Source organism: Colobus angolensis, unplaced genomic scaffold (assembly GCF_000951035.1).
Source record: "Colobus angolensis palliatus isolate OR3802 unplaced genomic scaffold, Cang.pa_1.0 Scaffold49, whole genome shotgun sequence".
Taxonomy (NCBI): Eukaryota; Metazoa; Chordata; class Mammalia; order Primates; family Cercopithecidae; genus Colobus; species Colobus angolensis.
In genome coordinates this window covers 4,855,105-4,869,935 of record NW_012118376.1, presented here as the reverse complement: position 1 = coordinate 4,869,935, position 14,831 = coordinate 4,855,105, and the positions used below count along the sequence as shown (strand labels likewise).

At 39.8% G+C, this 14,831-nt stretch overlaps 1 protein-coding gene across 1 annotated transcript in view; it reads right to left on the bottom strand.

The window, feature by feature from the left end:
• Nucleotides 1–14,831, bottom strand: part of ANKRD31 (ankyrin repeat domain 31) — a 179,704-nt gene that overhangs the window by 3,364 nt on the left and 161,509 nt on the right. Inside the window, exons 22-24 of the mRNA XM_011959242.1 lie at nt 13,394–13,534; nt 5,737–5,839; nt 2,053–2,124 (exon numbers count right to left, since the gene is read on the bottom strand). Of these exons, the coding sequence (XP_011814632.1) occupies nt 2,053–2,124; nt 5,737–5,839; nt 13,394–13,534 (316 nt within the window). The remainder of the gene's footprint in view (nt 1–2,052; nt 2,125–5,736; nt 5,840–13,393; nt 13,535–14,831) is intronic.

Genomic DNA, 14,831 nt, shown 5'->3' with positions numbered 1-14,831 from the left:
TAATTTTAGTGGAGACAGGGTTTCATCATGTTGGCCAGGCTGGTCTCGAACTCCCGATCTCAGGTGATCTGCCCACCTCGGCCTCCCAAAGTTCTGGGATTACAGGTATAAGCCACCATCAAACAGTTGAAAAACTGCTCTTCAGAAAGCACAGCAGAGATGATTAGGGGTAGGGCAGGAATCTTTTGACACCATGGCACTGGCAGTTCCTAGACATGGTGCCAAAGGTGCAGAGCAGGGAGGCCTCTAGCTGAGAGGGTACACACAAAGCCCTATCACTTTACATTTGTGCTCTCTTATAGTCTTTACTCCTTCATAGCCGGAATGACTCCAACCACATTATCCTGTTGTGAACCCACTGTGTGAATTTCCAGTGTAAAGTTTCCTGCAATGTGCCAGATTACCCAATACAATTTACTATGTCTAAATTGACATTAACTATTATTTTATAGCTTCCTAAAAAAGACTTTTGGCAGAGGCTGTTAGTTACCTCCATTTTTGCCTTTTTGTTTTTCTCCTCATTAACAGAATCATAGTCAATGTGTCACACAGAAAAACTATATTTTTTAGCCTTCTTTGCAGTTAGGTGTGGCATATGACTAAACTCTGGCTAACGAGATATAAATCAAAGGGTTGTGTTTGACTTCAGGGAAGGTTCCTTAAGGGGACAGACAGCTAGGAAGCCCTTTCTTTGCCTCTCTACTTTCCTTCTTTCTAATGCCTACAATGCAGATGTGATGGCTAGAGATTCATAACTATTTTGGACCATGAGTTTACTTCAAGATGTAAACCAGTACAAAGAAAGACGGAGTAGAAAGACTTGGTGACTCTGTGGTGCTGCTGTGCCTCATCTGGAATGCTATGGATCCAGACTTCTTAAAGAAAGACTAAATCTTTGTGTGTTGAAACCACTGCTATTTGGGGTTTTCTGTTGCACGCAGCCAAACCTAATCCTACATAATACAGAACTTTTGAACTCTAAGAAGTAGATGAAATATTTCTGCAAAGACCACTAGGTCTACCTTGGGGCTTTCTCTTTGGAGGCACAGAGAGATCATGAATATTTAAGCACACAGAGGATCATGATGTGAACAAATACAAACTCCACAAAATATGCCAATTTTGGTATCACTTTTACTATAATAACTATATTACAAAACTTCTAATACATGAGGGCAGATGAATAGATGGCTGGAAAGATGAATACACACAGAAAAATCCATACTTTAAGGTACTGGTATTAGGATGTCGGAGTGTAAGACCTGATATGTAAATGCAGTCATCTTTATGATAATTCCTATTGTTCCACAGTGATTGTTTTAGGAACTTTTCATCTCATTTGATCCTCTTGAGATGATGCAGCCACATGTGAACTTGGGGAAAGTTGGGGAAAATCAGAGCAAGGTGGACTTGTGGGCATACAACTTTAGCATTTCTCTCCAGAAGGTAAGTCTTGCTACAAAAGTTACAGGCCTAACCAAGTGCAGTGGATCAAGCCTATAATCCAAGCTACATGGGAGGCTGAGATGGGAGGATCACTTAAGCCCAGGAGTTTGAGGCTGCGGTGAGCTATGATCCTGCCACTGCATTCCAGCTTGGGTGAGAAAGTAAGACTCCACCTCTTAAAAAAAAAGTCACAGGCCTAAATAAAAGTGCTTGCTTTAAAGGGAGGGCCAGACACTCTTCAAATAAGGTGAGCTTCATCTTATTTTTAATAAGAAATCATCACTATGTTGTTTACATAGAGAAGATCCATCCAAAGATGTTATTCTGTACTACCATCCAAAGTACAGAACAACAGGCAATGAGCATTTATTGGAAAGCTATGGTGTGCCAGGCATTGAAGAATACAAGAAGTAAGAGTTCATAAAAATTCTCTGAACTCAAAGATCTTCTCAGTCTATCACAAAATAAAGATGACATAACCACCAATTATTTATAACATGGAGTGATATGCATAAGATTTGATCATCTATTTGATCTATTTGCACAATATGTAGAATCTCAACACTTATAAAAGTGAATGGAATTGAACATTTTGTTTTTTTTTACCTTCTCCAAATTTTGTTTTCTCAAACATTGATTTGCTTGGTTCCTGTGCTGGGTCATCTAAACAAGCAACTTCTGAAAGTGAAACAAATTGTTAGTAATAATTTTGCTGAATTAGGGGACTGCTCTGGTCAAATCAGGATGATGGTCACCCTACCGATGGGAAATATAAATAGCTCTTTCTTGACATTTTAGGCTAGATGATTTAAAAAGTAAAATAATAAAATGAAAATAGCTCTTCCTAGTTCCCCTTATTCCCCAAAAACAGTATTCTAAAAAGTATGGTCATTAAAAAAGCATAAGAGAACAGATTATGTTTGTGACCTGAGGTAGGCTGATAAAAGCCACACAAAATTATTATTTTTGTTTAGACTTTCTGGTCTCTACAGTGTCAGAGCCATGATTTCCATGATGATATTTTGATATGTAGAAGACGGAGAAAGATTCTCTCCTGAGTGCTTTTCTTGTAGTAGGATTAGAGAGTTTTGCATTGTTCTAACTTGCCAGGTCTTTGGGTTTCTGTCAGGTACCACAAAACCAGCTGTAGAAGAATTCTAATTAAGGAGATTCAAACAAAACTCCAACAGCAGCCTATAGAATGTCAGCAGGGCCCTGCCTATAGATTCTTAGGTCCAGACCAAGGTAGCAAGAAGCTGGTTGGCACACTGCTACCTCCATGGTTCTTAACTTAACATTAACATTTTCTTTTCTTTTTTAAGACAGAGTTTCGCTCTTGTCACCCAGGCTGGAGTGCAATGGCACAATAACATAAAAATTTTCTGAAATATCTAATGGAAAGAAAAATCAGGATTTGTGAAAAGAAATTAATAACAGGAAATTGTTTACATTACAGGCAACAGAAGTAGCAGTTCAGAATCCATTTCTGATTTCATGCTCACTTAACAGGGAGATTGTGTGCCCTCTGAGGAAGAAGATGCCTATCTAGGGTTGGAAATGCCTGCCTAGAACTAGAAAATCTGAGGAGCAGATGACCTTCATGATAGAAGGAAAAACCTACTGCTCTGCTTCGACTCTTAGGTCAAAAGCATTTGCTTGGTTTTCCTTTGAGTATGTGTTTAGGGTGGGTGGCGGGGAGGGGGCAGAGAGAGAGAGACAGAGAGAAAGAGGTAGAGAGAGGTAGACAGAGAGAGAGAGAGAGAAAGAGATGGAGCAACGGGGGCAGAGAGAGAGAGAGAGAGGATAGAGTACTTTAGCAATTCCAATTCCACCCTCAGGAATCAAAGCAAAGGGGTGAATATCAAGGACTGTCAAATTATTATCTGCACAAGAAATCAAATACTATTAGTCATCCAGAGTCTATAGTCAGGCTGGCTCTGTAAGAGTCACCTTTAAAAATTCAGGTTACTGGGCCTTACCCCATGATTTGATTAGGTAGATTAGATAGGAAATCAGGTTAGGAACCAAAGGCCATGAACTACTAACAAGAACTCCCTTCAATTTCTTAAGCCCTTTAACTTCCCCAAAGTTATTAATGTTACCTGTTTTAATGTTACTAGTTATGAATGTTACCAGTTATTAATGTTGTCTGTTTCCCAAAAATGATGAAAAACACTTTTGAGGCTATCTTCAGAAAACTGTGGAGAATGCACCCTATTAATGGAGCCAGTTTTTGTGACAGAGGAGAATCCCGAGAAATTAGGGTGCAAAAGTTAGGAAATGAATGTAGTTTGAATTATTGGGGCTTGTTATAGGAAAGGAACAGTCCCAGGGAGGCCCTGGGTAGGGACTTGGTGATAGAAATCCTATTTGCTTCTTGGCCCTGGTTATCACAGTGCCATCATGTTTTGTTTTGTACCTCCTCTCTTCTATATTGTCCCCAAATGGTCAAAGACAGGGACACTAGGAAAAAAAAAGGGGATGCTGTAGCAAAGGAGGGTAATATAAGTGTTGTTACGGCTATTTTTCAGAAATGTGTGCTGCCTTTTTCTAGATCATTTCAAAATCTGCTGCTTACTGGTTTTAGTTTTCTCAGGCTAAAGGCTGTTCCATCTCATAAAGGGTATTAATTTACTCTAATAAGCAAGATTTATTTTAATGCCTATTTTTAGAAAATAAATAAAACCAAATCATGTCTTCTGAAAGAAAAACAATACTCATTTTTTTCCTTTTATATGACACTTAAAAATCTATCCAAAGTAAGTACAGCATAGATTCAGAGAAAGGAATCGTGAGGGATGGGGTCATTTTCTTAAATTCTCCTGGAATTAACTAAGGTTAAAAATGGAGTGGTATAAAACAAACAGAAAATAACAAGTGTTGCAGAGATGCAGAAAAACTGGAACCCTTGTACATTGCTGTTGGGAATGTAAAATGATTCAGCTGCTAGAGAAGACAGTTTCGCTGTGCTCCCTATATAGAATTACTATATAATAAATGATGAGTATCCCTAGTCCAAAATGTTTGGGACCAGAAGTATTTTGGATTTTAGATTTTTTCAAAATTTGGAATATTTGCATATACATGAGATATCTTGGGGATTGGCCCAAGTCTAAACATGAAATTCATTTATGTTTCATATACACCTATACACAAATCCTGAAGGTAATTTGATCCAATATTTTTAATAATTTTGTACATGAAACAAAGTTTTGACTGTGACTTGTCACATGAGGTCAGGTGTGGAATTTTCCACTTGTAGTAGCATGTCAGCACTGAAAAAATTTCAGACTCTGAGATTTCAGATTTTGGATTTTTGAATTAAGGATGCTCAACTTGTATAATAATTACACTCCTAAGCACACACCTAAAAAGAACTGAAACCAGGTGCTCAAACAAATAAGCGTATGTCTATTCATAGCAGCACTATCTCTAATAGCTAAAAAGGGGAAAGCAGGCCAGGCATGGTGGCTTACACCTGTAATCCCAGCACTTTGGGAGGCTGAGGTGGGCAGATCACCTGAGGCCATGAGTTCGAGACCAGCCTGGCTAATATGGTGAAACCCCATTTCTACTAAAAGTACAAAAAATTAGCTGGGCGTGGTAGCATGCGCCTATAATCCCAGCTACTCGGGAGGCTGAGGCAGGAGAATCACTTGAACCCAGGAGGCAGAGGTTGCAGTGAGCCGAGATCATGCCATTGCACTCCAGCTTGGGCAACAAGAGCAAAGCTCCATCTCAAAAAAAGAAAAAAAAAAAGCCTGGGGATGGGGGAAGCACCCAAATGCCCATCAAAGGATGAGTGGACAAATTATGGTATATCCATATAATGGAATATTATTCAGCCACAAAAACGAATGAAGTATGGATACATGCTATGATGTAGATGATCCTCAAAAACTTTATATTAAGTGAAAGAAGTAGACAAAAAAGGTCACATATATTGATTTCATTTATATGACATATTCAGAATAAGCAAATTCATACAGACAGAAAGCAGACTGGTGGTTTCCAGAAATCGGGAGGAGTAGAGAATGGTAAACAACTGCTGAGTGGGTACAGGGTTTCTTTTTAGGGTGATGAAAGTGTTTTAGAATTATATAGAGATGGGTGGTTGCATGACATTGTGAATTTACTAAATGCCACTGAACTGTTCACCTTGAAATAGTCAATTTAATAATTGTTAGTTTCACATCAATGAGAAAAAAGACAAAATAAAATGAGTGCTTTTCCAGTAGGTTTTGGTGTTTTTATCCCACAACGAAGAAATGAGTGTCAGTCTGTACATACCTGGAAGACAAGGTTGATATTGCTGAGGTACTGAGTTTGGTTCTGGAAGTACGGGTGCATCCTCAGAAACATACTTTAAAAGCTCCTTCCCAAGATATGTAACCTGCACATAATTAAGCACAAAATTTACAAATCATACATTCTGTAAGAAGGCAATACACCTATGTCCTAAACATTGTAATTTTTATAAGGTTTTGATTGTTGTGTGTTGTGGATTAGCAAGCTTTAGTCCATGGTCAAATCTAACCTGCAACCTTCTTTTCTATAAATAATGTTTTATTGGAATACAGTGATGCTCATTCATTTACTTAACATCTATGGCTGCTTTCATGCTATAACATAATTGACACAGACCACACGTCCATGAAGCCCAAAATATTTACTATGTGGCCTTTCACAGAAAAAATGCATTGACCCTTGTTGTGTGATATTAATTCACTCACCTATTCACTTATTCAACAACTATTAATCCAGCACCTGCTACTTTATAACTTTAAAATTTTAATGTTACATTAATAAAATTAAGCCATAAAAGTAATGGCATTTTTCAAGAAATCAGATATTTAACTGATTAAATTAATAACATTTCAGGTCTAGATAGCCACTTTTTTTTGGTGGTTTGTGAACTCAGACATATCGTTATCAGTGCAAAAGGTCAGAGCTTAGAAATAGCTACACACAAATAGGCAGGGCTGAGGCAGAACTGGTAAATTCTGCCAGAAATGTTCTGGGCCCAAGGGTCTTTGGGTTCTTTACTCTTAGCTTTAGGATAATCTATCAATATACCTCCAGATGTTGGTTGACTGTGGGCAAAGCATCAAGATTCAACTTGAACATCCCTTCCTCCAGGATGCCTCCCTATAACTTCTAGATTCAAGTAATGATTCTCCTCTAGGTTCCCAAAACTTCTTTACTCATATTTCTGTCATGGTACTTACCTCATATAAATGAAATTATGTTTTAATACGTCTGTTTCTATTAAACCATAAGCTCCTTGAGGACAGGGTCTGTATCATATTCATTTGAATACTCTCAGCAGTTCACAGAGTGCCTGACGATACTGGATAAAAGACTCTGAAGTCCCGACTCTTTTTCTTTTCTTTTAATTTTTTTTTTTTTTTTTGAGAGAGTCTCACTCCGTCACCCAGGCTGGAGTACACTGGCGTGATCTCGGCTCACTGCAACCTCCACCTCCTGAGTTCAAGCAATACTTATGCCTCAGTCTCCCATGCCTCAGCCTCCCATGCCTTAGCCTCCCTAGGAGCTAGAATTACAGGTGTATGTCACCATGCCTGGCTAATTTTTGTATTTTTAGTAGATACAGGGTTTTGCCATGTTGGCCAGGGTGGTCTCGAACTCCTGACCTCAAATGATCCACCTGCCTCAGCCTCCCAAAGTGCTGGGATTACAGGTGTGAGCCACCGTGCCTGGCTGTGAAGTTCCAATTCTTAAGAAAGATTCTCAAATTCCCTAAGCCTCAATTTGTGTTTGTAAAAAAAAGTGTCTCCAGCTTATTAAATTGTTGTGAGGATTAAAAGCGTTAATGCAAGAAAAGCATCTGGCATACTGTCTAGTACATTCCAAGTACTCAATAAATGTTAAATTGAACAGAGTGAGAAAGGTCTAGGGGATCTTAAAGGTACAGATACTCTTTGGACTCAATCCTATGACCAAACAAAGCCTGGCAATGAAAATGGAACAGACCTGGCCTACTCAATGTGTCAATCCCTTTTCACTTGCCATAGAAAGTGGAGGAGAGGCCCCTGAATGCCATTTGTCAGTTCTCCAAACAACCAGTTATTGGAAATAATAGATGTTGTATGTGTTATACCCTGACAATGTCCAACACATCTCATGAATCCATCAAAGTGCAGGCTCAGTATGTTCTCACCTATATCTCAGACTTTAAAAATATTGTTATTAGTTAGTGCTGGGCAATATAAGATGACTTACACATTCCACTGCGGGTAATTCAGATAAAGAACACAGTTTTAAGAATATCCACCGAGTTAAAAATCTATTTTCCATTAGGAGTGATTTATTGAACAGGTTAATGAATAGATCTCAAAATGAACAGACACTAGATCACTTCTAGAAAATGTGCATTTCATATTAGTGTTGTGAAAAACCTCGAGTTGGCTAAAGCATAAAGGCAGTCATTACATTTGTGTATGACTCAAACTCTGAATCCTGAACTACATTTCTCTGGATTCAAATCTAGCTCATATGCCTACTCTGACAGAGGCATGGTAGGAAGAGCTGGAGGCTAAGTTCTTAGGCTCTTGAACAACATAGCCTCCAGTGATTTCAGCAACTTCACTGTCCAAACCCATTTTGATGAAGGGCAGCTGACAGGATGCCAGATGAGAACATGTAAGAGAGATAGAGCTTAATGCAAGGCATATCCGGTGAGGATATCTGTAGGTTGTTGTGCTGGGCCACTGATGCTTTCCCTGAAGCTCTTACACCACTCCATTATTCCTTAGAAATTAGTCTATGCTGAGACTGGATTAAGAAAATGTGGCACATACACACCGTGGAATACTATGCAGCCATAGAAAAGGATGAGTTCATGTCCTTTGTAGGGACATGGATGAAGCTGGAAACGATCATTCTGAGCAAACTATCGCAAGGACAGAAAACCAAACACCGTATGTTCTCACTCATAGGTGGGAATTGAACAATAAGAACTTGGACACACGAAGGGGAACATCACACACTGGGGCCTGTCGTGGGGTGGGGAGGAGAGGGGGGAGGGATAGCATTAGGAGATACACGTAATGTAAATGACGAGTTAATGGGTGCCGCACACCATCATAGCACATGTATACATACGTAACAAACCTGCACGTTGTGCACATGTACCCTAGAACCTAAAGTATAATAATAATAAAAAGAGGAAATTATGCTGATTCTCCAATATCATACTAGGGAAAAGTAGGGAGTGTAGAATGTCTGTGTGTGTGTGTGTGTGTGTGCGCGTGTGTGCATGTTTGAGGAAAACAGATGACTCAGACAGCCAGTATTCTGGAAATGCAGTTAATGAGCCAAGTGAAATTATTAATCAATTTTATTTTGGTAAGGTCTTTGGGATAAATAAAGTGCAGTATTGTCATTATTAATTGCCATAATAAATATTTCTCTACATCTTATGTAGTAATATGCATCAAAAAAGAATGAAACATAACCTGCCTTTGCATATACTTCCCTTCTGGGACTCCATTTTATTTGAAAGTATCAGCCCATTTTCATGTCTTCAGAAAAACCATTTGTTGGTGTTGACTAATAGAAATCTGTTTGTGGATGGCCAGGCATGGTGACTCACACCTGCAACCCCAGCACTTTGGGAGGCCGAGGTTAGGGGATTGCCTGAGGTCAGGAGTTTGAGACCAGCCTGGTCAACGTGATGAAACCCTGTCTCTACTAAAAATACAAAAATTAGCTGGGCGTGGTGATGCATGCCTGTAGTCCCAGCTACTTGTGAGGCTGAGGCAGGAGAATCACTTGAACCTGGGAGGCAGAGGCTATAGTGAGCCGAGATCGGGCCACTGCACCCCAGCCTGGGCAACAGAGCGAGACTCTGGCTCAAAAAGAAAAAAAGAAAAAAAGAAAAAAAAAAGAAAGGAAAGAAATCTGTCCATGGATGATCAAATAACTACTTTTATTCCATTGCAAGTTTTAAGAAGTCAATCTTACAAAGTTTCACTGCTCCAAGAGGAGTAGAAGGAGGAAAGAATAATTGCTTTTCACCTCAGAGTGGAAAGAGAGCAAATAAAACAATTAAAAAAAAATGTAGGTTTTCTTTTAAATTCATTGTAACACAAAATACATTGTGGCTAAGAAAATAAAAATATTTCTCAAATAAAATATTTCTTTAGAAATTCAGAATATAAGACAGAAAGTAGTTTCAAAGTGCAAAAACTGCCTTGGAAGAGCTGTTTCTATGGAAATGATGCAGGTAAAGCTCACCTTCATGGTACCAACCTCCCCATTCCAGACTCTTTTTTCACACTTCCAATACTCTATGTAGAGGCAAGAGAAGGCCCTTCACATTATTTATATTTTCAGGATTCAAAACTTCTGGATATTTGTATTTTAAAAGAGGTCCACATATCTAACCATCTCCTTCTTTTTCTTTGCGTTCTAAAATGTAGCTGAGTAGAAGCTAGGTTCATAGGAGGTTTAGGACACACTGAGAGTATGAGTAATTGACAGAATGAGGCTGTCTGTTGAGATGAACAATTTCCATCAGTTTCTATACTCCCACCCCAACCTTTTCACATCTTGATATTCTTTTTTTTTTTTTTTGAGACGGAGTCTCGCTCTGTTGCCCGGGCTGGAGTGCAGTGGCCGGATCTCAGCTCACTGCAAGCTCCACCTCCCGGGTTTACGCCATTCTCCTGCCTCAGCCTCCCGAGTAGCTGGGACTACAGGCGCCCGCCACCTCACCCAGCTAGTTTTTTTGTATTTTTTAGTAGAGAAGGGGTTTCACCATGTTAGCCCGGATGGTCTCAATCTCCTGACCTCGTGATCCGCCTGTCTCGGCCTCCCAAAGTGCTGGGATTACAGGCTTGAGCCACCACGCCCGGCCCACATCTTGATATTCTTAATCATGATGGTGAGAGGAATTTTGCTTAAAAAGTATGTGTGTGTACGGGGTGAGGGGAACCACAGAAAAAAGTGATCACTAAATCCAAAGGAGTGGAAAGGGTGGAAATAAGCATGGAAATTCAGGGAGGCTGTCTAATGTTCCTTGAAGTACTGCCTAAAATAGCAGCCTACTTTTCATCTGCAGTAATTCACTGTTGAGTATTTACAAAAATAAACCATCATTTCCATTCATATGATTCTTATGATTTTCATCCTGCAACTGTATCACAGAAAGGCATTTTTCCTGTGGAAGTAGGCAACAGTTGTTGCACATGACTAAGGCTTTGCATACATTCATAAAGGTGGCTAGATTGTACTGTGTGCTCTTTTGAGTTCAGAGCAACCTGTTTCTAATGAAAGGAATGTGTGCCCCTCTTGTACCATTATAAATACAGAAAAGAATGTACAGGGAATCAGAAGATCAGGTTCTAGTTCTGGTTCTGCCTGGCCTCAAGACTAAATCAGGTCATTTAACCTCCCAAATCTTTGTTTTCACATCCATGAACAGAAATAATTGTTGATCTTCCTGCCTCATAAAGTTGTATAAAACTGCTTTATAAATCAAACAGTGCTATTCAAGCTCCACAATCGCTATGTTGGAAGGGTCTTTAGATATCACCTAGCACTACTTATTTCATGCATAAGAAAGCTGAAGTTCAGAAAGGTGAAATGGCTTGACCTAGATTAATCATTCTTACTGAGGCTGCACATTAGAATTGCCTGGAATGCTTTTTCAAATATTGCCACTTGGTCCCCACATAGATATTAGATCAGAAGCTATGGGCTTGGAGTCTGCTAGGCACTAGTGGTTTCTAAAGGCCCTCAAGTGATTCCAATGTGATTGAAAACCATTGCCCAGATAATATAAAGAGTGGAATCAGGAACTAGCTTGGTCTGCTGGCTCCCACCCACAAATCACTCTGCCACACCAGAATGTTGTCCAACAGCTGGGAGGCTGCAGAAAAGAAGTCAGTGATGCCTTCTGTGAGTAAGCATCAGGATTTCCTTGGCAAAGGTGTTCAGCAACTGCTTGGGTTGGAAGTTTGAGTCATCTCTGCACCTATTGGCTCCGTCGCTCTGTCAGATACAGGGCAATACCTTGTTTTCTGGCATTCCTTGCCTGACCATCAACCATTCCTGGTCCCATACCCCACCACCACTCTCAGAACTAGTCAGTAGAAATGTTCACATTTACCCATGTAGCAAAAAGCTCCTTTCATCAAGAAGTGACTGAATTCAGGAGTTACTCCAAGACAAGAAGAGGCAGAGGTTTATGTGGTAAATTTTAAAAGACTTTAAAGGAGCCTTTTAAATACTGTAAAGAAAATCACTAGGGTAATGTTTCTCAGCTTGGGGTATTTACTAGAAGTACATCAGTGCCCATAGTAATTTTTAAAACTCTATTTTCATTTTTTTGATAATCTAAAGAAAATAAGCCTGTTTAGAAATCTGTAGGAATATGTTATATCTGAGAATTACCCTACTTTTAGTGCCCACATTCGCATGTGGCTTCACTATCACATAGGTGCTAAACAGTATAACTCTAATTGACATGGCTATGAGAAAGTACTAGAGGCAATGAGATATAAATGAGGCATTAGTACAGAGTAAGGGCCAAATGATGTCACAGCCAGCTATTCAAAGGCGGGAAATAACAGTAGTTCTAAGAGAGAAACAGAGTGGGCAAATGGAATCATCACCAGGCACACTGCAGCACAGGCATGTTGAGCTTAAAAGAACCTAAGCTACAGCATTCAGTATGCTGTCTGTCCTGTGAGCAAAGATTCAGTTTCAGCAAAACAGTATAATCTATCACAAGTTTAAGAAACCTTGTAACAAAAAGGGATTTTCATGGGCAAGATGTTAATTACTAACATTTAGATATGAATTAAGAATCCATGGAAAGGATTGGGCAAAGGGGCTAAGACAAACTGAAAGCAGATGGCCTGGTGACTCCAGGAGTGGGAAATAAAAACAAACTTTGGGAAAATAAAAAGTCAGACAGACCATATAGCAGATAGAATCCAGAATGTGCTGATGTAAGTAAAGGAACTGAAACAGGGCTAGATGCACTTGCCAACAAGGTCTAAGAGACCAGAATGCAGAGTTGGGGCACAGAGTCTGGGACACAGAATATAGACTTTGGGGGCACAAAACGGACTGGGAGGGAGAGTGGGTAGACCTGGGTTAAACAAAAAAGAGGAGAGAAAGCTGTGCTTCCTATTACTGGTAAACTGAGGTTTACTGTAATGGTTAGTAGAGGTTGAGTGTATCTTCTAGTCTTTGAAACAGTCATGGCAGATGTCTGAAGATTCAGACTTTCCTGAAGAGTCATTTTAAGACTGTTCCTGAAGTAGCGCCATGGACATCTGGAGGTGGATGAACACTAGACCTCAAGAATATCAGTCATTACTGGGCTTGTAACTCAGAAGCCAGAACTGAGAGGGAGCCTACTAAGTCTAGGAGGTCTAAATGAAAGTAATTCATTTTGAAGGGCTAGCAATTCATGGATAAGGACATGTTCAAACATAAAAATACATGATAATTTCTGTGGGTCTTAGGTCTCTTGCCCATTTCTTTTGTATTTAGGAGATTTTGCTTTACTTCATTAGAATAATAACATATATTAACTAAGTTACCAATATACCAGTGGTTCCAAATTTTCCATACAGAGTTACAAAGACCTGAAATCCCTTGGGAGATCAAATGGGAAGATTAAAGGCATTAAAGTTCTGAGACTAGATAAGGAGTAAGAAAGGGAAGGTGCAGTCAGCTATGCAACCATGCCCATGGGGAATTCTGGCAAATAGGACTTGTGGGAGAAAGTGATGTGTTCATTCTGTGACATGTATGTAGCATGATATGCATGTAACATACACACAATGAACACATGAAAACAAAACTAGCTTGGAGATCTTTCAGATTTCCTTAAAAAATACTTTCAACATAAAAATATGTACTTTTCCATTTGAATATGAAGTTAAAGATAAACTTAAGAATGACCCACCTTACTCCAAGCATAATTCCAGGTCACATAACTGTTGCCTCCCAGGAGATTCTTGAGCCAGGTGACTGGGTTTTTATAAATCTGACCACTTTCTACCTTAAGTTTACCATTCAATAAAATGCTGGCTTTGTGGGTAGTCTCCTGAAGTGAAAAATAAAAAAAAATTGGGGTCAAAAATAGCTGAAATATGTGAACTTTTGCTTCTGGCTATGACAAAGTAACAGGGACCAGATATACCCTAACACCTGATTTTTAAATTTTTGTATACAAATTTAATGTATCTAGATATGGTCATAAGGGCATGCAGCAAATCATGAACCATCTAGTCAACAAAATCTGCAAAAATTGGATTAAAAAGGTGAGAGTGTATGGTATTTGAACCAAGACTGCATCCTCCCTCCCCACTCTCAGCTCTGTGAAGTGGAAACTCCACTCTAGATTGCTGTAGTCAAGACTACAGGGCTCCCTGTTACAGGGCTGTCTTCCTGGGAGGGGCATAACTTCAGCATTTCTCATCCTGCCCCCAGCCACTGTTGCTAAGGCTAAGTTGCCAGCAACTATAGCCAAAGGGTGGAGGCTCCCTTCTCCTGCCTAGCTGTGAGTGTTGAGACAGAGGCTCCACCTTTGGCACGGCACCACTGAGAATGCTAGGATCCCGATCACCCTTGCCTTGGCTTGTAAGGGGGTGGTTTCACATTGGGAGAGGCAAACTGAAAAGACATGAAGCTACTGTCTCCCCTCTACCAAATGCTCAGCTCCTAAAGCAAGGGTATCACTTGAAAAATCACCTTTGTCCCAGCTGGAAACCATCATTCTTAGCAAACTATCACAAGAACAGAAAACCAAACACCCCATGTTCTCACTCATAGGTGGGAACTGAACAATGAGATCACTTGGACTCGGGAAGGGGAACATCACACACTGGGGCCTATCATGGGGAGGGGGGAGGGGGGAGGGATTGCATTGGGGAGTTATACCTGATATAAATGATGAATTGATGGGTGCTGACGAGTTGATGGGTGCAGCACACCAACATGGCACAAGTATACATATGTAACAAACCTGCACGTTATGCACATGTACCCTGGAACTTAAAGTACAATAATAAAAAAAAAAAAAAAAAGAATGATGGTAGAATAAAAATAAAATCCTGGTTTCTTAAGTCAAAAAAAAAAAAAAAGAAAAAGAAAAATCACCTTTGTCCCCACCCTCAGCTCCAGGGCCATGGCTCAGGGATTCTGCCTGCGAAGAGAAGTGGGCCTTAACATAGATAGCTCCTAATCTCCTCCCAAAGGAATTAACTTCATTTGCAACAGAGCATGAAGAAGGCCCAGTGTGTGATGTTCCCCACCCTGTGTTCAAGTGTTCTCATTGTTCAATTTCCACCTATGAGTGAGAAAACGCGGTGTTTGGTTTTCTGTCCTTGTGACAGTTTGCT